At 37.4% G+C, this 24611-nt stretch overlaps 1 protein-coding gene across 29 annotated transcripts in view; it reads right to left on the reverse strand.

Annotated features, from left to right (window-relative positions):
• DPH6 (diphthamine biosynthesis 6) overlaps positions 1-24611 on the reverse strand; it is a 300037-nt gene that overhangs the window by 199323 nt on the left and 76103 nt on the right. For all 29 annotated transcript variants that reach the window (XR_014058731.1, XR_014058719.1, XR_014058718.1 and 26 more), the window contains exon 4: positions 41-114. Coding sequence is in view for 11 of the 29 variants with exons in the window: in XM_081507100.1 (XP_081363226.1) it covers positions 41-114 (74 nt within the window). In the remaining 18 variants the exon portion in view is untranslated. The remainder of the gene's footprint in view (positions 1-40; positions 115-24611) is intronic.

The following is a 24611-nucleotide window of genomic DNA, read 5'->3' on the forward strand; positions in this document are numbered from 1 at the left end:
CTACATTTAAAAAATATAAAACAAATTAATGTTCTCTTACACATTTTCTACTCGAACACGCTGATAGTCAGAGAGTATAGCACCTACTGATATTCCTTCTACTTCTTCTTTTTCCTGAAAATAAAGCAAAACATGTTTGAAAATATAATAAACATGTGGCTCTGTATCATGTTCTGAAAATTATAAATGAATTGTTTCATTTAGAAAACCACCTTGAAACTGAATAATTTACTGAAAATACAATCCACATTCGGGGAAAAAAGTATATTAAAAAATATATATTTAACTCACCCTCTCAGTTCTGGGGAGAAATAATTATTCTTTTTACCAAAAACCCCAATAACTAGAGACCATTTTCAAGGAGAAGATAAAGGCAGCATTTCCAAAATGTTTTCTCATTTGATATCCCTTTAAAGACTCACTGATGTTTGACAGAAATTTCTAAGAAATTTCTATTTAAGGACAATGTTTTCCCAGATTGAATAACTTTAAAAAAAATTTAACCAATGGTTCAGTTCAGTCACTCAGTCGTGTCTGACTCTTTGCGACCCCATGGGCTGCAGCACACCAAGCCTCCCTGCCTATCACCAACTTCCAGAGTTTACTAAAACTCATGTGCATCGAGTCGGTGATGCCATCCAACCATCTCATCCTCTGTCATCCATTCCCCTCCCGCCTTCAATCTTTCCCAGCATCAGGGTCTTTTCAAATGAGTCAGTTCTGCGCAGCAGGTAGCCAAACTATTGGAGTTTCAGCTTCAGCATCTGTCCTTCCAATGAACAACCAGGACTGATCTCCTTTAGAATGGACTGGTTGGATCTCCTTGCAGTCCAAGGGACTCTCAAGAGTCTTCTCTAACACCACAGTTCAAAAGCATCAGTTCTTTGGTGCTCAGCTTTCTTCACAGTCCAACTCTCACATCCATACATGACTACTGGAAAAACCATAGCTTTGACTAGATGGACCTTTGTTGGCAAAGTAATGTTCCTGCTTTTTCATATGCTGTCTAGGTTTGTCATAACTTTCCTTCCAATGAGCAAGTGTCTTTTAATTTCATGGCTGCAATCACCATCTGCAGTGATTCTGGAGTCCCCAAAATAAAGTCTGCCACTGTTTCCATTGTTTTCCCATCTATTTGCCATGAAGTGATGGGACTGGATACCATGATCCTAGTTTTCTGAATGTTGAGTTTTAAGCCAACTTTTTCTCTCTCCTCTTTCACTTTCATCAAGAGGCTCTTCAGTTCTTCTTTGCTTTCTGCCATAAGGGTGGTGTTACCTGCATATCTGAGGTTATTGATATTTCTCCCCCAAATCCTGTTTCCAGCTTGTGTTTCATCCAGTCCAGCATTTCTCATGATGTAATCTGCATATAAGTTAAATAAGCAGAGTGACACAACACATCCTTGACGTACTCCTTTCCCGATTTGGAACCAGTCCATTGTTCCATGTCTAGTTCTAACTGTTGCTTCTTGACCTGCATACAGGTTTCTCAGGAGGCAGGTCAGGTGGTCTGGTATTCCCACCTCTTGAAAAATTTCCCACAGTTTGTTGTGATCCACACGGTCAAAGGCTTTGGCATAGTCAATAAAGCAGAAATAGATGTTTTTCCGGAACTCTCTTGCTTTTTTAATGATCCAATGGATGTTGGCAATTTGATCTCTGGTTCCTCTGCCTTCTCTAAATCCAGCTTCAACATCTGGAAGTTCACAGTTCACATACTGTTGAAGCCTGGATTGAGAATTTTGAGCATTACTTTGCTAGGATGTGAGAAGAGTGCAATTGTGCGGTAGTTTGAGCATTCTTTGGCATTGCCTTTCTTTGGGATTAGAAGGAAAACTGATCTTTTCCAGTCCTGTGGCCACTGCTGAGTTTTCCAAATCTGCTGGCATATTGAATGCAGCACTTTCACAGGATCATCTTTTAGGATTTGAAATACCTCAACTGGAATTCCATCACCTCCACCAGCTTTGTTCATAGTGATGCTTCCTAAGGTCCAGTTGACTTCACATTCCAGGATGTCTGGCTCTAGGTGAGTGTTCACACCATCATGATCATCTGGGTTGTGAAGATCTTTTTTATACAGTTCTTCTGTGTATTCTTGCCACCTCTTCTCAATATCTTCTGCTTCTATTAGGTCCCTATCATTTCTAGGTTTCTACCATTTCTGTCCTTTATTGTGCCCATCTTTGCATGAAATGTTCCCTTGGTATTTCTAATTTTCTTGAAGAGATCTCTAGTCTTTGCCATTCTATTGTTTTCCTCTATTTGTTTGCATTGATCACTGAGGAAGACTCTTATCTCTCCTTGCTATCCTTTGGAAATCTGCCTTCAAATGGGTATATCTTTCCTTTTCTATTTGCCTTTCACTTCTCTTCTTTTCACAGCTCTTTGTAAGACCACCTCAGCAAACATTTTGCCTTTCTGCATTTCTTTTTCTTAGAGATGGTCTTGATTACCGCCTCCTGTACAATGTCATGAACCTCTGTCCATAGTTCATCAGGCACTCTGTCTATCAGATTTAATCCCTTGAATCTATATGTCACTTCCACTGTATAACTGTAAGGGATTCCACTGTATAATCGTAAGCAATGGTATAAGTAGATAAAGGAATACAATGATTTTAACCCATATCTTAAAAGAAAAACGACTGGCATAGGGACATCCAGGAAGTAGAGATGATAGAGGATAAAGAAATCTCAGATGAGAAGGACACAATGAATTCTTGTCAACAGAGTTACAAATCAGAACACTCAACAGTATATTCAGCAGTATCCCTTAGGGATGAGGGCTAACCTATCTATCTAGCATACCCGTTAAAAATGTAATTTCAAATATGATCAAGTTTGCAGATGAAAGCTAGAATGGATTAAAAAGAAAAGAAAATCAATCAAGTACCTGGATGGATATGGACAACACAGGGATTTGGAAGGACAGGCCCAAATGAGATTTAATGAAAGGAAGTATAAAATAATACACTAAGGGAAGAATCATACACAACACTGGTATAAATTAGGGAAATGTTATCTAGAAAACAGATATGAAAAATGTGATGAGGGGTGATTACTAATAACAAACTGAATAGAAATCCTCTGAATAGGCATAAAAGAAAAGGCATCCTAGACATATGGAGCACAGAAGAAACTACTTCAGAGAGATGACTTCTTTATTAACACTCTGGTCTTTCCAAACTTGAAAACCTACAAAGCACAACAACAGCATTTCACATAAAAATAAATGTAATACTATGCCATAATAAATAAATAAAAATGAACAATAGGAATCTCTCATGTCTTTGAAGATTAAAGCCAATTTAAAATTTCTACTCTAACATGATAGAGAAATATTTTCCCAAATTTCCTCAAAATAAATAGATTCTCCAGGAAAAGAGCTATTTCCTTTGTTTTCTTATTTCAGCAACTTTGTGAGAACATTTGCTTGTAACCTTTCTCTAACCTTCCTAGCCACTTTATTTTCATAAAAGTCATTGTATTAGTAGAAAAGAGGCAAAGTGTAGTATTTCTCGTTACATGCAAGTATGGCATAGATCACAGAGTAGTGAGTGATATTATCAACAAGATCAAAATTTCAGTTATATTCTTATACCATATATTGTTTATCTGAAGTTCTGCCAAAAGAAAATATAAGGTCTTGAATATTATATATACATGTGTGTCTGTGTGTGTTTCTTAATAGATCATGAAAACAAATAACAGTCATTGAAGTTTTTCTTTGCACACTAAGTCAAGTCACTTTAAACTAATAATTGACATTTATTATCTATTTAAAATGGGTTAATGTTCTATAATTCTCATTTATTATTCACCATAACCCCAAAATAATTATTTAATTCCTTTTAGTCTACATAATTCTCTTCTATTTCTATCTCTCATTTTCTATTTCATAATATTGAACTAATCAGTTCTAGAATTATATACCCAGCTAAATTTGGCTGTTCTTCAATACTAAGCTTACCTAAATAAAGATTATTAGTTACATTTTTTTCAACAATCATCATTACTACTACCCATTAGAAATTCAGTCCTATTACCTATTTAGCTCTGTGATTTTGAACAAGTTATATAATTTCTCTGTGTCTCAGTTTCCTTGTCTATATAGTGAAGATAATTATAGCTTTGTTTCCTAGGGTTATTATGAACACTGAGTAAAATAATACAGAAAAATAACAGTGACGAGCATCTAGTAAGCACTTAGTAAATACTTTCTTCTGTCACTATAAATCTTCTTCATTATTACTAATATTATTCTATAACTACTTCAGTTACTACTTCTACTATTACTACTACTAACTACCACCACCACCACCACTACTGTTACTACTACTACAACTAGATAAAGGCCTAACTTGACAGACAAAGCCCTTCATTCCTGGGCTTTAATCTCTTGCTTATTATTACTTTTTAACAAAGGTTCCCCAACTTGTAATAGTTAATTTTATGTGTCAATTCGACTGGGCTAAGGAGCACCTAGATTGCTGATAAAACATCATTTCTGTGAGGATGTTTCTGGAAGAGATTATGATTTGAAGTGGTAGACTGGGTAAGGAAGATAGCCCTAACCAATGCAGGTGAGCATCGTTCAATCTCTTGGATGATGAATAGAACAAAAAAGGAGAGGAAGGGCATATTTACTTGCTTGAGCTGGGACATCCACCTTCTGTCCTCAGATATCAGTGTTCCTGGTTCTAGGACTTTTGGACTCAGACTGAGATTTACAACATTGGCCCCTTGTTCTCAGGCTTTTGGGTTTGGATTGGAACTATATCACTAGTTTTTTAGGCCCCCAGCCTGCCAGTGGCACAGCATGGAACTTCTCAGCCTCCATAATCAGATGAACTAATCCCTCAAAACAAATCTCTTTCCATATATCTTTATACATTCTATTGGTCCTGTTTCTCTGGCGAATCCTGACTAATACACAACCCTTGACAAGCAACTCTACAGTCCAGTTACGAACTTTTCAAACCTAGTGAGCCCTGAATAATCCAAAGATTAAGTAAGACTTTTGTTGAATCCTTATTATTCAGAACATACTACTAATTCTGAAGAAAGGCCAAACAGATCTTTAAAAGGTAAAAATCTAGCAGATAGTCAATCTACTCTGTAGAAAATACAGAGCCATGCTCAGGTCCTAATCTGTGACTCATATCATTTGGGGGAAAAGTTGGTAAATTAACAATGTGCATGTGCTTCCTACAAGTCACTGCACCCTCAGCGTCATACACTGAGTCCTCTTCTCACTCTGCGCCCTGCTTCTTGAGGTTTTTGTTTGTTTCTGTGGCTTCAAGTTCTCCTACATGCTGATAGCACCTCCACCTTTCTCTAAATTCTCTTGAGTACCAGAGTACAGCTGTTTCTTGGTATGTGAGGAGGATTGATTCCAGGACCCCACTGTGGATACCAAAATCCTAGGACACTCAAGTCTCTTATATAAAATGGTGCAGCATTTAGATATAACACACATACATTCTCTCTAAAGACAGAATACCTTAATAAAACAATGTACATGTGATGTAATAGTTATAAATACAATGACTAGATTAGCCAAGCAGACATCACAAGCTTATTTGTTGCTTAGATCACTGTTTTCCACAGTTTTGTCAATATGAAGCACAACCGCAAGACTGCTGGGGAGCTAGTTCAGGCAGCTCTCTGACCTACCTCACCAATTGTAACAATAGAGAGAGTAAAAATGTTAATTGCTCAGTAATGTCCAGACTTTTTGTGACCCCATGGACTACAGCCCTACAGAATTACCAGTTCTCTGTCCATGTAATTCTCCAGGCAAGAATACTGGAGCGGGTTGCCATTTGCTTCTCCAGGGGATCTTCCTGACCCAGGGATCGAACCCAAGTCTCCCACATTAAAGGCAGATTCTTTACTCTCTGAGCCAACAGGGAAGGGTACAACAGAGAGGTCACTTGCAAAAACAGACACATACACATAAACTGGTACAAAACATAGCTTCATTATTACTATTTGTACACCTAACTTGTATGTTCAGAAAGGACAAATATATCAAAATATCAACACTCTTGTTTAAGAATCCAATATCTGATTACAGAGGGTCAAATGTGCTTCTCAGAATATATTTTTAAATTCTAGAGACCAGAAATATACCAAATCATAATAATGCTTAATTCTGAATAATAATTCATTTTTGCTATTTTATTTCTAACTTTATATTTCCTCAAACATTTTTACAATGTATTGACCTTTTCAATTAGGGGAAAATTTATTAAAACCCATATATGTACTCATCCTATGAGCTGGTAAGCTGGCAGACAAAATTATTCATCTGTTTATTATGCAGGAATTTATAAAGGCTTATTGTGTGACAGGTCCTACACCAGGAAGGCTGAAACACATTTGAAAAAAGCACAGATGTTAACCTTAAGAAATTAAAATCTAGTGGTGAGGGATGCAGGAGAATGGACACACTGAGAAATTAAGTAAAATAAATGACATAAGTCCATACAGAGTATAATGGAACACAAATAATAGAATCTTTCTGGGGGGATGAGATCAGAAAATACTTAAAAAAAAACGTAATTGAAAGAGATGCATGTATCCCAATGTTCGTTGCAGCACTTTTTACAATACCTAGGACATGGAAGCAACCTAGATGCCCATTGACAGATGAATGGATACAGAAATTGTGGTACATATACACAGTAGAATATTATTTAGCTATAAAAAAGAATGCATTTGAATCAGCCCTAATGAGGTGGATGAATCTAGAGCCTATTATACATAGTGAAGTAAGTTAGAAAGAGAAAGACAAATATTGTATATTAATGCATGCATATGGAATCTAGAAAGGAGTACTGATGAACCCATTTTCAGGAAAACAATGGAGATGCTGATATAGAGAACAGACTTGTGGACTTCCTTGAGGGAAGGAGAGGGTGGGACAAATTGATAGGTAAGTATGGAAACATATACAAAACTATATTTTAAATAGATAGCAAGTGGGAATTTTCTGTGTGACACAGGAAGCTCAACCCAGTGCTCTGTGACAACCTTAGAGGGGTGAGATAGGGTGGGAGATTGGAGGGGGTTCAGGAGGGAGGGAACATATGTATACCTGTGGCTGATTCAAGTTGATGTGTGGCAGAAACCAACATAATATTGTAAAGCAATTATCCTCCAAAAAAAAAATTATATTCCAAACATGAAAGTCAGAAATGTTGATTCTTTGCCCTTTATGATTATAAGAAAATAGATAACAGCTTCTGCTGTCTTCCTCCTTCAAATAGGATTTGTGTACAAAATCTACCAAATTTTTTTCTTCAAAGAAACAAACCTGGTTCTAAAAAGAAATGTATATAATTTATCAGCTAACAAATTGACATACACCTATTTATCTCCATTTGGTATCTGATTGTGTGGTCAAATCTTCTATAGCAAACAGTAATCAATAATCATAAAAAAAAAAGAACACGTCAATCTGCCTTAGGGTGTTGATTTTAAAAAGACATAGATAAGTCTTAATAGTTAATAAGACTTTAGGACTAGGTTATACATGGACACGTCTAGTAATTTTATACAGCCCAAACCTGATATAAAACCTTGGACCAGGCCTGAACTGGGCCCATTGAAGCTACCTGGAGCCCTCAGGGCAGCTCTTCACCCAGCAGAGGACTGTTACTTTCCAGAGAACTAGGTCCAGGCCAAAAGCAGTAAGCATCCCAGGAGCCACAGAAGAAAGGTGCCAGGGTGGCACAGTACCCACCCTAAGGCATCAGGAACACAAGACACACAAGGAGAGAAATGGACTTTTACTATGAAATGTATCTAGTGTGTCCTCATTTACATGCAAAGCTCTACCATGCAACAGTTAAAAGGCACCCAATTCAGAGACTGGGATGAAGACAGCATACCCTCAGTCATATAGTAGCAGTGAAAATTACAAGTTTAGAAGGAGAGTTTAAAGGTAGAAATCTAGACCCAAATTAGATTTATTCACTCAATATTCACTTATCTTCACACTGAGAAGTTGATTCACAAAGCCAACAACATAAATTTTTCAACCAACTTTTAAAATGCAACTTCTATAAATGAGGATTATTATTTTTTATGTTTTTTAAACAGTTTCAGCTTTATTGAGATATAATTGACAAATAAAATTGTAAGATATTTAAAATGTGCAATGTGATGAAAACAAGCTGTCCCTTTTTTATAAATGAAAACTAGGCCTATTTATTCCAAAGACGAGAAGATATGCAGCTTGCATTTATCGGGGATACTATTTTCTTTGAAAAATGCTTCAGTTACCAGTATTATTCTGTTAATGAGTTCCTGCCTGTTGAGAAAAAATGATCTGCTGAATTTAAAATGTTTTTCATCTGAAAGGCATTCTAACATTTTTAATATGAACCATTCATTAAAGAAGCACACTTGCATTATAGCTCTGAGTGGTGATATTTGGACTTCTGGCAACATGACATTATTAAATAAGAAACATTTGTGAATGCCAATGATATTCTGGGGACTGGATAATGAAACGAGAAATTTATGTGGCCAGTAAAGCACTAGATGATTTTTCCTTAAACTTTTAATTCTTCACTTCAGTAGAATTACAGAAGTCCAGGTTAAGAAAAATAGCCACAGAAATGAATACTCTTTTACATGAAATAATTCTGAAAGTGACACTGAGAATTGCCAAGAGATATATTCAAGCATCTGACTAAAATTTTTGTTCGACTTATTATTGTTTTTCTTAGTATCATCAATAAAAAGCATTTCCAAAATGGGAAATGATCACCATCTGGAGTTCTGCCATTAAACAGTAAGCTCATGATGGAGTACTAGGTCACTAATTTGTAACATTATCATCTCCCTTTGTGAGCTTTCTCAATTAAACAGGGAAAAAGTTGTTAAGGAAATCATTTGACAAAGAAACTGTAGATTATCATAATCATTTGTCATTTATTTCCATTTTAAAACTAAAGTGATTTCTTTTACTTTTGAGTTTCCATCTTAGTTGTAACAGTATGAGACTCCTAGTTTGGAATAAATCTGTCATTTGCTACCTGGAGTGTCTTCCAACCTCAATGGACAAATTCATACATTGCTAGTCAACCTAGGCCAAATTCAACCTGAAATAAAACTGAACTCTGGAACAATTCTTCCCTCCTTGGGTTTCCAAGAATATTCATCCTGCTAAGAAGATGACATTTTGAGGACTTCCATGAAACTCTTTAACAACAACAACAACATGAATAAAGGATTAAGCTGTTACTCTTTGTGGGAAGAATAAAGAAACAATCAAGAAGTATTCATTTCTAAACAAATCAGTTTGGTAGCAAGTGTTTAACCTGTTTAAAAGCTGCTTTCTAAACTCATTTTCTAAGCTCCTAAGAAATCATTCTTTGATTAGAGATAATGTTTAAAATGCAACTTATATAAATGGAGATTATTGTATTTTATGTTTTTTAATTACTCCAGCTTCACTGAGGAATTATTAATAGGCAAAATTGTAACATGTTTAAAATGTTCAACATAAAGATCCATACGACCTAGACAGTGTGTTAAAAAGCAGAGACATTACTTTGCTGACAAAGGTCCATATAGTCAAAGCTATGGTTTCTCCAGTAGTCACCTACAGATGTAGGTGAGAGTTGGACTATAAAGAAGGCTGAGCACCGAAAAATAGATGCTTTTTAACTGTGTTGTTGGAGAAGACTCTTGAGAGTCCCTTGGACAGCAAGGAGATCAAACCAGTCCATCCTAAAGGAAATCAACCCTGAATTCACTGGAAGGACTGATGCTGAAGCTGAAGCTCCACTACCTTGGCCATCTGATGCAAAAAACCGACTCAGTGGAAAACACCCTGATGCTGGGAAAGATTGAAAGCAGGAGGAGAAGGGGATGACAGAGAAGGAGATAGTGAAGGAGAGGGAAGCCTGGCATGCTGCAATCCATGGGGTTGCAAAGAGTAAGACATGACTGAGTGACTGAACAACAATCAACAATACTTAGGTTGTTTCCATACCTTAGTTATTCTGAATAAAACTGCAACGAACTTGAGAGTACAGATATCTTTCAGAGATAATGATTTCACTTCCTTTGGATTTATACCTGGAAGCAGAATTGCTGGATCATATGACAGTTCTATATTTAATTTTTTGAGATACTTCCATATTGCTTTTCACAGTGGCTGTCTAACGTACAAGACCATCAACACTGTACAAGTTTCCATATTCTCCGTATCCTTTCCCACATTTCTTATCTTTTTGATAGTAGATAATCCTAACAGGTGTGAAGTGATATTTCATAGTGATTTTGGTTTGTATTTCCCTGACAATTAGTGATTTTGAGCACCTTTTCATATATTGCTTGCCATTCATGTCTTCTTGAAAAATGTTTCTTCAGGTCCTTTGCCTATTTTTTAAATTGGGTTATTGTTTTTTTTTTCCCTTTTCTTTCTTTTTTAGCTTTTTTTTTTGGCTATTGAGTTGCTTGAGTTCCTTGTATACTTCAGATATTAACCCCTTATAATAAATATAGTTTGCATATTTTTTTCCCTATTTCAAAGAATGTCTTTTTACATCATGTCTTTGATGATTTCTGAGGTTGAACAGATCTTTTTAGCTACACAAGTAGACCCATGTGTTTAGTTTTGCTTTTGTTGTCTTTGCTTTTTGTGTCAAGTCCAAAAAAATCATTGCTAAGATGAGTGTCTAGGAATTTATCCCCTATGTTTTTGTCTAGGAATTTAACCAGTTTCAGATCTTACATTCAAGTCTTTAATACATTTTGAGTTGATTTTTTTGTATGGTGTAACACAGGGGCCAGTTTCATCCTGTTGCATGTGGCTAACTAGTTTTCTCATTGTTATTTATTGAAGAGATTATTCTTTGCCCATTGTACATTCTTGGCTCTTTTGTCAAAAATTAATTGACGATATATGCACAAGTTTATTTCTGAGTTTCCTATTCTGTTCTATTAATCTGTGTCTATTTTATGCCAACACCATATTGTTTTGATTACTACTATTTTGCAATATAGTTTGCCTCCATCTTTGTTCTTTCTCAAGGCTGCTTTGTCTATTTGGGAAATTTTTGTGGTTCAATACAAATTTTAGTATTTTGTTCCTACTTCTACAAAAATCACCACTGAATTTTGATAGGGCTGCACTGAATCTATAAATTGCTTTGAGTAGTATGATCATTTTAACAATATTAATCTTGCCAATTGAGTGCCAAATGCTAAATACTTAACATTCTTGCACAACTGGCTTTACATTATTAAATGACTATGTAGGAATATTGATTGGAAAAGTGTACAGACGCAAAATAACTACTGAGGGAACCCTAAAGAAATCTACATAAGAAATGATGGAAGTCTAAAGTAATGCAGTGTTTATGATGATAATAAAAAGGCATATTTGTGATATAAGAAAAGATTAACAGTTTTTGGTGGCATGTGGCTGAGAAAGAAATCCAGAAAGCTCTCGATATTTTGGCTTGGTCACTTGATGGAGAGCAATGGCATTACTTTTATAAGAAATACACAAATTTGAGGAGGAATATGATGTATACTATTTTGGACATTAAGCTTTACGTGTCTTTGGTCAATCAATGAGACCTGCTCAGCAGGCATTTGAGTATGGAGTTCAAAGAAGATATAATTGGGTGATATAAATGTGTATATCAGTGGTAACTGAAGCCAGAAGAAGAGATGATGAGATGAGGTCAAATGGAAGTGTAGACTAAAAGAGGGTGAAAAATGAAGCCATAAGGAACCATAACATTTATAAAGTGGGTAGAGAAAGAAGGATCTTGAAAGACAACTAAGGACAGAAAAACAGATGGAAAACTAAGACAGAAGGAAATCATAGAAGCCATGGTCAAAGAAGAAAAGTTTACTAGCTCCTAAAGAGATCAAATGGGAAAGGAGTATGTCAAGGTGGTATATTGTCACCTTGCTTATTTAACTTTTATGCAGAGTACATCATGTGAAATGATGGACTGGATGAAGCACAATCTGGAATCAATATGGCCGGGAGAAATATCAATAACCTCAGATATGCAGATGACACCACCCTTATGACAGAAAGCAAACGAGAACTAAAGATCCTTGTGATGAAAGTGAAAGAGGAGAGTGAAAAAGCTAGCTTAAAACTCAACATTCAAATAATGAAGATCATGACATCTGGGCCCATCATTTCATGGCAAATAGATGGGGAAACAGTGGAAAGGGTGAAAGACTTTTATTTTATTGGGCTCCAAAATGACTGAAGATGGTGACTAAAGCCATGAAATTAAAAGACACTTGCTCCTTGGAAAAAAAGCTATGACAAACCTAGACAGCATATTAAAAAGCAGAGACATTACTTTGCCAACAAAAGCCCATATAGTCAAAGCTATGGTTTTTCCAGTAGTCATGTATGGATGTGAGAGCTGGATCATAAAGAAAGCTGAGTGCCAAAGAATTGATACTTTTGAACTGTGGTGTTGGAGAAGACTCTTGACCAGTCTCTTGGACAACAAGGAGATCAAACCAGTCAATCCTAAAGGAAATCAGTCCTGAATATTCATTGGAAGGAATGATGCTGAAGCTGAAACTCCAATCCTTTGGCCTCCTGATGTGAAAAACTGACTCAGTGGAAAAGACCGTGATGCTGGGAAAGACTGACGTCCGGAGGAGATGGTTGGATGGTATCACTGTCTCAATGGACATGAGTTTCAGCAAACTCTGGGAGATGGTGAAGGACAGGGAAACCTAGCGTGTTGCAATCCATGGGGTTGCAAAGAGTTGGACATGACTGAGTGACTGAACAACAACCAACAATACTTAGGTTGTTTCCATACCTTAGTTATCCTGCATAAAACTGCAATGAACATGAGAGTACAGATGTCTCAGAGATAATGATTTCACTTCCTTTGGATTTGCAAAAAAAAACAGCCAGATCTGACTGAGAGATTGAATTGAACTGAAGTGAAAGAGGTCAAAGAAAGGAAAGACTGAAGTGAAAATGAATAAAACAAGGATTTAGTTGTCACTGACTTTAAGAAGACAAGTTTTAATGTACTGGGGTTGAGAAGAAAAAAATTGAAGCAGCATATGAGAATGTGCAATGAGGAAGAAAATAAACATAAATAAATATTCCAAAAAGATCTCTTGTAGAGAGATGATACAATTGCTAGGAGAGAATGTAGGATTAAGCGGGAATGCATAATTTTTAGTATTACATGATCATAAAATATAGTGGTGGCGCCACCATGAAAAAAAATAACATGTCTGAGTTCAGTCTTACTTCTACTAACATACAGAAACATTATCTAGGTCAAGAATGACCATAAGAAAATGTATGTAGCTTCATAATCTAAAAACACAAGTTGTCCTCCAAAAAGCAAAAGAAAATGAGAGAAAATTTCTTACTTTTATCTCAAATTGTATTCTCAGAAGAAAAACTTTAAAAATATTTCTAACTTAGGCATTTCACTACAGTCCTGCTAGTTTAGATCTTCTCAGCTCTCCTTAGAATAATATCAATGGAATCATCCTTGCTCTCTCCATCTGTAATTTCTTCTCCCTCTAGCTGATCAACTAGCAGATTTGTCTTCCTAAAAGCAATCCCTTCACACTTCCCTACTGGCCAAATTCATTTCTCTCTCTAATCCAGACTTGTTTACATAAATCCTTTATGTAAGTATCTTCTATTTAGACTGAATGTACTAATTTCCTATCTTACTTTTCCTTCCATTTGTCATTGTCTACCAATCCTCTGACCACAATCTCCGCTAAATGCAATCCTACTCATTCTTCACAACCCATGAAACTTTGTCGATCCCTCTGATCAGAGGTGATTTCTACTGCCTTTCAATCCTTTCTAACTCTTACTTTATACACTTCTTGAGTCACATTACAAATACTATTATATATATATATATAAAATACATTTTACATGTATGCTTATATATATACATATGTATAAAATAACAAAAAACTCTATCTGATTCTGTTGGCATTCACAGGCACCCAGTACCATGTTTTACATTCACTTACCAAAAAAACACTTAAGAAGAATTCAGTCATTACTATAGATATTACAATGATAAAAGTGAAGGGATGAGCAATTTATTTAATAATATTAAAGTTACACTTTATAAAATTATCACTTTGATGACTGTACCAGTCAAAGTACAACTAGAGGAGAAAAGAAAAAAAAAGAAAGAAAGAAACCACTCTAAGAATTTAAAGAAAAGTTCTTATTTAGTCGCAGAGTCATGTCTGAACCTTTGTGACCCCAAGGACTGCAACACACCAGGCTTCCCTGTCCTTCACTATCTCCCGGAGTTTGCTAAATTCATGTACATTGAGTCAGTGATGCTATGCAACCATCTCATCCTCTATTGCTTCCCTTCTCCTCCTGCCCCCAACCTTTCCCAGCATCAGGGTCTTTTCCAGTGAGTCAGCTCTTCGTATCAGTGGCCAAAACACTAGAGCTCCAGCTTCAGCATCAGTCTTTCTAATGAATATTCAGGAATGATTTCCTTTAGGATTGACTGGTTTGATCTCCTTGCAATCCAAGGAACTCTCAAAGAGTCTTCTCCAGCACCACACTTTAAAAGCATGAATTCTTCAGTGCTCAGTCTTTTTTATGGTCCAACTCTCATATCCATACATGACTACTGAAAAAATCACAGCTTGACTATACAGACCTTTGACAGCAAAGTGATGTCTCTTCTTTTTGATACTCTGTCTAGCTTTGTCATAGATTTCCTTCCAAGGAGCAAGTGTCTTTTAATTTTGTGGCTGCAGTCACTGTCCACAGTGATTTTGGAAACTAAGAAAAGAAAATCTGTCCCTGTTTCTACTTTTCCCCCATCCATTTGCCATGAAGTGACAGGGCTGGGAATTAATTACATAGGTTATAGAACTGAGAAGCCTAAAGAACACTGAGAGAGAACTCAGGGGCCAGAAATTGCAGAAAGCAGTTATTATCCATAGTTTGGGTTTCTCCTTTACTCTACACTACTACCACACTCACAACACTTTTGACTACAAATGTCAGGGGAAGGTTGTCCCACATCAAGCAATTCTGCAACATCTGCTTAATGTCCTACAATTTTAATTCAACTCTACACTACCTGCCTGGAAATAGCACCCCACAGGTTAAGGGCTCAGTCTTACAAGATCGTTCTTACAACTCTTTCAGATGCCAATCTAAAGTAGTGAGTTTCCAAATGCTTACAACTTTTTGTCCAATTGTCTACAAATCAGAGAGCCTTGAACATTTTGAACATTTTGAATTTTTAACCAGGTGAATACACTGCCTATTCAATAAATAAATAAAATTAACGGCAACTTCAATAGCAAAATCCTCTGAATCTTTTTGCCCTTAGCAAATTTGGCAGGAAACTGATTTCCAAACCAATTTAATTTTTTCCCCCTCTCTTTAAGAGAGAGAAAAATTCAAGGGAAAAATTCCAATTAGCCTTGATCTACATATTATTGCCTGAAGTGTTGTTACAACTATACAGTTACTAGGTTTAAGACTCTAGCAGAATGTTGCTGCATAAACATATGGAACTACAAAAAGGAGAAGCAAATACTGAGGACCAGTTACATTCTTAACTCTTCTTTGCCCCTGATAAACTCAAAATAAAGAAAGCACCAACAGACATAACATTAAAGTTTCAAAGCAGAGACTGCAGTTTTCAGATTTCTTCTAAAGTTAACCTGCTAATAGTCTGCACATGGTTAGAATAATTAAGTTAAAACACAGATTTATTTGCCAGTTTCTCTTGGTAGATCATCTTTTAGTTATTCATTTTAGCACTCCTGAGGAAAAAGAATGCTGACCACAAGCCAAACAGTGTTCCTCTCAAACCATACTGGAATACTATGTAAATGTAAAGTGTTAAATAAATAAATATTTTCAGATGTTTAGTATTAGTCAACAATAAGGTTCAGTTTAGTTCATAGCTCAGTCGTGTCTGACTCTTTGCAACCCCATGGACTGCAGCACGCCAGGCCTCCCTGTCCATCACCAACTCCCGGAGTCTACCCAAACCCATGTCCATTGAGTCGGTGATGCCATCCAACCATCTCATCCTCTGTCATCCCTTTCTCCTACTGCATTCAATCTTTCCCAGCATCAGGGTCTTTCCCAATGAGTTAGTTCCTCCCGTCAGGTGGCCAAAGTATTGGAGTTTCAGCTTCAGCATCAGTCCTTCCAATGAACACTCAGTACTGATCTCCTTTAGGATGGACTGGTTGGATCTCCTTGCAGTCCAAGGGACTCTCAAGAGTCTTCTCCAACACCACAGTTCAAAAGCATTTATTCTTCGGGGTTCAGCTTTCTTTATAGTCCAACTCTCACATCCATACATGACTACTGGAAAAACCATAGGCTTGACTTGACGGACTTTTCTTGGCAAAGTAATGTCTCTGCTTTTTAATATGCTGTCTAGGTTGGTCATAACTTTCCTTCCAACGAGTAAGCATCTTTAAATTTCATGGCGACAGCCACCATCTGCAGTGATTATGGAGTCCAAAAGAATAAAGTCTGCCAGTGTATCCACTGTTTCCCTGTCTATTTGCCATGAAGTGCCCAAATCACTGCAGATGGTGATTGCAGTCATGAAGTTAAAAGACACTTACTCCTTGGAAGGAAAGTTATGACCAACCTAGACAGCATATTAAAAAGCAGAGACATTACTTTGCCAACAAAGGTCTATCTAGTCAAGGCTATGGTTTTTCCAGTAGTCATGTATGGATGTGAGAGTAAGACTATAAAGAAAGCTGAGCACCAAAGCAGATGCTTTTCAACTGTGGTGTTGGAGACGATTCTTGAGAGTCCTTTGGATTGCAAGGAGATCCAACCAGTCTAACCTAAAGGAGATCAGTCCTGGTTGTTCATTGGAAGGATTGATGCTGAAGCTGAAACTCCAATACTTTGTCCACCTCATGCGAAGAGCTGACTCATTTGAAAAGATCCTGAGGCTGGGAAAGATTGAGGGCAGGAGGAGAAGGGGACGACAGAGGATGAGATGGTTGGATGGCATCACTGACTCAACGGACATGAGTTTGGGTAGGCTCCAGGAGTTGGTGGTGGACAGGGAGGCCTGGTATGCTGCATTTCATGCGGTCGCAAACAGCCGAACATGACTGAGCAACAGAACTGAACTGAACTGATGGGACCAGATATCATGATCTTAGTTTTCAGAATGTTGAGATTTAAGCCAACTTTTGCACTCTCCTCTTTCACTTTCATCAAGAGGCTCTTTAGTTCTTCTTTGCTTTCTGCCATAAGGGTGGTATCATTTGCATATCTGAGGTGATTGATATTTCTCCCGGCAATCTTGATTCTAGCTTATGCTTCTTTCAGCCCAGCGTTTCTCATGGTATACTCTGCATATAAGTTAAATAAGCAGGGTGACAATATACAGCCTTGACGTACTCCTTTTCCTATTTGGAACCAGTCTGTTGTTCCATGTCCAGTTCTAACTGTTGCTTCCTGAACTGCATACAGGTTTCTCAAGAAGCAGGTCAGATGGTCTGGTATTCCAATCTCTTTCAGAATTTTCTACAGTTTGTTGTGATCCACAAAGTCAAAGGGTTTAGCATAGTCAATAAAGCAGAAGTTGATGCTTTTCTGGAACTCTCTTGCTTTTTCGATGATGAAGCGGATGTTGGCAATTTCATCTCTGGTTCCTCTGCCTTTTCTAAAACCAGCTTGAACATCTGGAAGTTCATGGTTCACGTATTGCTGAAGCCTGGCTTGGAGAATGTTGAGCATTACTTTACTAGTGTGTGGGATGAGTGCAATTGTGAGGTAGTTTGAACATTTTTTGGCATTGCCTTTCTATGGGATTGGAATGAAAACTGACCTTTTCCAGTCCATTGGACACTGCTGAGTTTTCCAAATTTGCTGGCATATTGAGTGTGGCACTTTCACAGCATCATCTTTTAGGATTTAATATAACTCAACTGGAATTCCATCACCTCCTCTAGCTTTGTTTGTAGTGATGCTTCCTAAGGCCCACTTGACTTCACATTCCAGGATGCCTGGCTCTAGGTGAGTGTTCACACCATTGTGATCATCTGCGTCGTGAAGATCTTTTTTGCACAGTTCTTTTGTGTTTTTGCCACTTCTTCTGAATATCTTCTGCCTCTGTTAAGTCCCTACCATTTCTGTCCTTTATTGAGCCCATCTTTGCATGAAATGTTCCCTTGGTATCTCTAATTTCCTTGAAGAGATCTCTAGTCTTTCCCATTCTGCTGTTTTCCTCTATTTCTTTGCTCTGATCACTGAGGGAGGCTTTCTTATGTCTCCTTTCCATTATTTGGAACTCTGCATTCAAATGGATACAGCTTTCCTTTTCTCCTTTGCTTTTCACTTCTCTTCTTTTCACGGCTATTTGTAAGGGCTCCTCAGACAGCTGTTTTGCTTTTTTGCATTTCTTTTTCTTGGGGATGGTCTTGATCCCTGTCTCCTGCACAATGTCATGAACCTCTGTTCATAGTTCATCAGGCACTCTGTCTATCAGATCTAGTCCCTTAAATCTATTTCCCACTTCCACTGTATAATTGTAAGGGGTTTGATTTAGGTCCACCATTCTTGATTTTCTCTCTCCTTCCAGTTTCATCCCTGTAACTGGATAATAAAGTACTGCAATATAGGACTTAGTAAAGTATATTATCCTGGAGGTGGTGGTGGTTGTTGTTCAGTCGGTAAGTTGTGTCTGACTCTTTGTGACCCCATGAACTGCAGCACACCAGGCTTCCCTGTCCTTCACCATCTCCTGGAGTTTACTCACATTCATAACCATTGAGTCAGTGATGCCATCCAACTATCTCATCCTCTGCTGCCCCCTTCTCTTCTGCTGTCGTCAATTTTTCCCAGAATAAGGGTCTTTTCTGATGATTCGGCTCTTCAGAAAAGGAGGTGGCCAAAGGATCTTCAGCTTCAGCATCAGTCCTTCCAATGAATATTCAGCATTGACTTCCTTTAGGATTGACTGGTTTGATCTCCTTGCAGTCATAGGGACCCTCAAACAGTCTTCTTCAGCACAATTCAAAAGTATCAGTTCTTCAGTTCTCAGGCTTCTTTATGGTCCAGCTCTCATACCTGTACATGACTACTGGAAAAATCACAGCTTTGACTATACACCTTTGTCAGCAAAGTGACGTCTCTGTTTTGAATATGCTGTCCAGGTTTGTCATAGCTTTCCTTCCAAGGAGCAGGCCTTTTTAATTTCATGACTGCAGTCACCATCTGCAGTGATTTTGAAGCACAAGAGAATAAAATCTGTCACTGCTTCCACTTTTTCCCCTTTTTCTTATCCTGGTACCAGCTGTCAAACATTAAATATTGCATAGAATGAAGATAGGATGAGAGTGAGAGTTAAAACATAGAGATGGTCTTTTATAAGTCTTCTTTCCATATATACATCCAAGAGACTGCTGGTGTGATTTTGTATTTTCAGGGTATCAGTTGTAGGACAGATTTGGAAATAAATCCAAATATCAGTAGTGGATTCAGAAGCTATAGACATCATGTTTATTTAGTTTCTCTGAACCTTCTGTAATTGAAGGCCCTCAGAAATCATAAGTCTCGAGAACTTAATCAGAACCAGTATTCCAAACTTATCAAGGTCTTTCCAGACAAAGTATTGACAAAGATGACATCCAATTACAATTAAGGAGACTGCAGTGCTATTGAAGACATATTAAGTTGAATTATGTACTTCTTACATCAAGTCTTTGATATTCTGTAGTTATTTACAGATAAGCAAATTTTTTGATCCTTTTGGTGAAAAAAAAGTTGAATGTTGCTTTGAAGCATTTCATTATTTTGCCAGTTGTAAACATGTCAACATTTTAATAGCATTGATTTCTGGAGTAAAAACATTAGAGTAACCTGAAATTAATACATACCAGAAAAAAAAGATAGTCAAGAAGAGGGGTAAGAGTAGCAGAGCAGAAATAATAATAAATTACAGCAGGAACAAGAAAGAAAAAGGACAGAATATTAAAAAGCAAAGTAAGCCACAGTATCGGCCCTCAAGAAGCTTATTGTAGCTGGAGAAAAAGATATATGAATAGAGAATTAATAATACAAAACAATAAATGAAAAGAACAAAATAGAAATTTTTATAAAACAAAGCAGCAAAACATCATTGCAAGTGGCTACAGAGGTTATTAAGATTTAAGACAACTGAAGGCTTACAACAGCATGAAAAGGCAAAAAGATATGACACTGAAAGATGAACTCCCTAAGTTGGTGGTGCCCAGTATTCTACTGGAGAAGAACAGAGAAACAGCTCCAGAAGGAATGAAGAGGCTGAGCCAAAGTGGAAACACACTCAGTTGTGGATGTGTCTGGTGGTGAAAGTAAAGTCCGATGCTGTAAACAGCAATACTGCATAGGAACCTGGCATGTTAGGTCCATTAATCAAGGTAAACTGCAAGTGGTCAAACAGGAGATGGCAAGAGTGAACATTGATATTTTAGGAATCAGTGAACTAAAATGGACCAGAATGGGCAAATTTAATTCAGATGCCCATTATATCTACTACTGTGGGCAAGAGAAATGATGTAGTCCTCGAAGTTAACAAAAGAATCCAAAATGCAGTACTTGGGTGCAAATTCAAAAATGACAGAATGAGCTCTGTTTATATTCAAGGCAAACCATTCGATATCACATTAATCCATCTATGCTCCAAACACTAATGCTGAAGAAGCTGAAGTTGAATGGTTCTATGAAGACCTAAAAGACCTTCTAGAACTAACACCAAAAAAGATGTCCTTTTCACCACAGGGGACTGGAATGCTAAAGTAGGAAGTTAAGATATACCTGGAGTAACAGGCAAGTTTGGCCTTGGGGACAAAATGAAGCAGGGCAAAGGCTAATAGAGTTTTGCCAAGAGAATGCACTGGTCATAGAAAACACCCTCTTTCAACAACATGAGACGACACTACACATGGACATAACCAGATGGTCAATATCAAAATCAGATTGATTATATTCTTTGCAGCCAAAGATGGAGAGGCTCTATACAGTTAGCAAAAACAAGACCAGGAGCTGACTGTGGCTCAGATCATGAACTCCTTATTGCCTAATTCAGACTTAAATTGAAAAAAGTAGGGAAAACCACTAGACCATTCAGGTATGACCTAAATCAAATCCCTTACAATTATACAAGAGAAGTGCCAAATAGATTCAAGAGATTAGATCTGATAGGGTGCCTGAAGAACTATGGACGAAGTTTCGTAGCACTGTATAGGAGGCTCTGATCAAAACCATCCCCAAGAAAAAGAAATGCAAAAAGGCAAAAATGGTTGTCTGAGGAGGCCTTAAAAATAGCTGAGTAAAGAGAAATAAAAGGCAAAGGAGAATAGGAAAGATATACCCACCTGAATGCAGAGTTCCAAAGAATAGCAAGGAGAGATAAGAAAGCCTTCATAAATGAACAATGCAAAGAAATAGAGGAAAACAACAGAATGGGAAAGACTAGAGATCTCTTCAAGAGAATTAGTGATACCAAGGGAATATTTCATGCAAAGATAGGCACAATAAAGGATAGAAAAAGTACAGACCTAACAGAAGTAGCAGATATTAGGTAACATCATTAAAGCTAGTGGAGGTGATGGAATTCCAGCTGAGCTATTTCAAATCCTAAAAGATGATGCTGTGAAAGTGCCACACTCAATATGCCAGCAAATTTCGAAAACTCAGCAGTGGCCATAGAATTAGAATTCCAGTCCCAAAGAAGGGCAATGCCAAAGAATGTTCAAACTACTGCACAACTGCACTCATTTCACATGCTAGCAAACAATGCTCAAAATTCTCCAAGTCAGACTTCAACAGTATGTGAATTGAGAACTTCCAGATATTCAAGCAGGATTTAGAAAAGGCAGAAGACACAGAGATCAAATTGCCAACAACTGTTGAACCATAGAAAAAGCTAGAGAGTTCCAGAAAAACATCTACTTTTGCTTCATTGAGTACACCAAAGCCTTTGACTGTGTGGATCACAACAAACTGTGGAAAATTCTGAAAGAGATGGGAATATCAGACCACCTTACCTACCTCCTGCAAAACCTTTTTGCCTGTTAAGAAGCAAGTTAGAATTGGACATAGAATAACAAACTGGTTCCAAATTGGGAAACGAGTACATCAAGGCTATATATTATCACTCTGTTTATTTAACTTATATGCAGAGTACATCATGAGAAATGCCAGACTGGATGAAGCAAAAGCTGGAAACAAGATTTTGGGGAGAAATATCAATAACCTCAGATACGCAGATGACACCACCCTTATGACAGAAAGCGAAGAGGTACTGAAGAGCATCTTGATGAAGGTGAAAGAGGAGAGTGAAAACCTGGCTAAAAATTCAACATTCAAAAAACTAAGATTATGGCATCTGATCCCATCTCTTCATGGCAAATAGATGGGGAAACAATGGAAACAGTGAGAGACTTTATTTGGGGGGCTCCAAAATCACTGCAGATGGTGACTGCAGCCATGAAATTAAAAGACACTTGCTTCTTGGAAGAAAAGCATGACCAACCCTGACAGCATATTAAAAAGCAGAGACATTAGTACGCCAACAAAGGTCCATCTAGTCAAAGCTATGGTTTTTTAACTAGTCATGTTTGGATATTGAAAATTGGACTATAAAGAAAGCTGAGCACCGAAGAATTGATGCTTTTGAACTGTGGTGTTGGGGAAGCCTCTTGAGAGTCCCTTGGACTGCAAGGGGATCAAACCAGTCAATTCTAAAGGAAATCAGTCCTAAATATCCATTGGAAGGACTGATACTGAAGCTGAACCTCTGCTACTTTGGCCACTTGATGTGAAGAACTAACTCACTGGAAAAAACCCTGATGCTGGGAAAGATTGGAGGCAGGAGGAGAAGGGGACCACAGAGGATGAGATGGTTGGATGGCATCACCGACTTGATGGACATGAGTGTGAGGAGAACTTGGGCGTTGGCGATGGACAGGGAAGCCTGGCATGCTGCAGTCTATGGCGTCACAAAGAGTTGGACACATCAGAGAGACTGAACTGAACTGAACACTGTATTCAAGGTATAGAAGAAAAACTGAATTAAAGGAAACAAACCCATTCACTATTACATCAACAAGAATAAAACATGTAGGAATAAACTTATCTAAACAGGCAAAAAACTTGTACTGTGAATACCATGAGAAGCTCAGGAAAGAAATCAAAGATGACACACACAGATGGAAAGATATACTATGTTCTTGCATTGGAACAATCAATACTGTCAAAAAGACTATACTACCCAAGGCGATATACAGATTTCATTCAATCTCTATCAAATTACCAATGGCATTTTTTACAGAACTAAATGAAAAAAATTTGAAAATTTAAAAATCTTTACAGAAGCCCAAAGATCCCAAATAGCAAAGCAATTCTAAGAAAGAAAAATGGAGCTGAAAGAACCAGGCATCCTGACTTCAAGCTACACTAAAAGTTACAGTCATCAAAATAGCTTTGTACTGTAACAAAAACAAATATAGATCAATGAAATAGGACAGAAAGTCCAGAAATAAATCCACACACCTTTGGTCAATTAATCTATGACAAAGAATTCAAGAATATATCATGAAGCAAAGATTGTATTCAAGAAGTGTTGTTGAGAAAACTGGGCAGCTACATGTAAAAGAGTGAAATTAGAACATTTTCTAATATTATATACAAAAGTAAGCTCAAAATGGGTTAAAGACCTAAAGGTAAGACCAGATACTATAAAACTCTTAGAGGAAAATGGTCAGAACACTTTTTGAAATAAATCACACCAACAGCTTTTTGGATCTACCTCCTAGAGTAATGACAATAAAAATAAACAAATGAGACATAATTAAACTTAAAAGCTTTTGCACAGGAAAGGAAATCATAAACAAAATGAAAAGACAACTCACAGGATGGGAGAAAATATTTGCAAAGGAAATGGTCAACAAGAAATTAATCTCCAAAATATACAAACAGCTCATGCAGCTCAATTAAAAAAAAAAAAAAAAAACCAATCAAAAACTGGGCAGGAAACCTAAACAGACATTTCTCCAAAGAAGTCATAGAAATGGCCAAGAGGAACATAAAAAGATGCTCAATGTGGCTAATTATTAGAGAAATGCAAATCACAACTAAAATGAGGTATCACCTCACACAAGTCAGAATGGCTATCATCAAGAAGTCTACCAAAAATAAATGCTGGAGGTGATATGGAGAAAAGGGAAACCTCCTACACTGTTGGTGGGGATATAAATTAGCACAGCCACTACAGAGAACAGTATGCTGCTGCTGCTGCTGCTGCTAAGTCGCTTCAGTCATGTCCGACTCTGTGCGACCCCATAGACGGCAGCTCACCAGGCTCCGCCGTCCCTAGGATTCTCCAGGCAAGAATACTGGAGTGGGTTGCCATTTCCTTCTCCAGTGCATGAAAGGGAAAAGTGAAAGTGAAGTCGCTCAGTCGTGTCTGACTCTTAGCGACCCCATGGACTGTAGCCTACCAGGCTCCTCCATCCATGGGATTTTCCAGGCAAGAGTACTGGAGTGGGGTGCCATTGCCTTCTCCAGAGAACAGTATGAAAGATCCTTAAA

The sequence above is a fragment of the Giraffa tippelskirchi genome, chromosome 7 (genome assembly GCF_054371585.1).
Source record: "Giraffa tippelskirchi isolate mGirTip1 chromosome 7, T2T-mGirTip1v1.2.pri, whole genome shotgun sequence".
NCBI classification, from domain to species: Eukaryota; Metazoa; Chordata; class Mammalia; order Artiodactyla; family Giraffidae; genus Giraffa; species Giraffa tippelskirchi.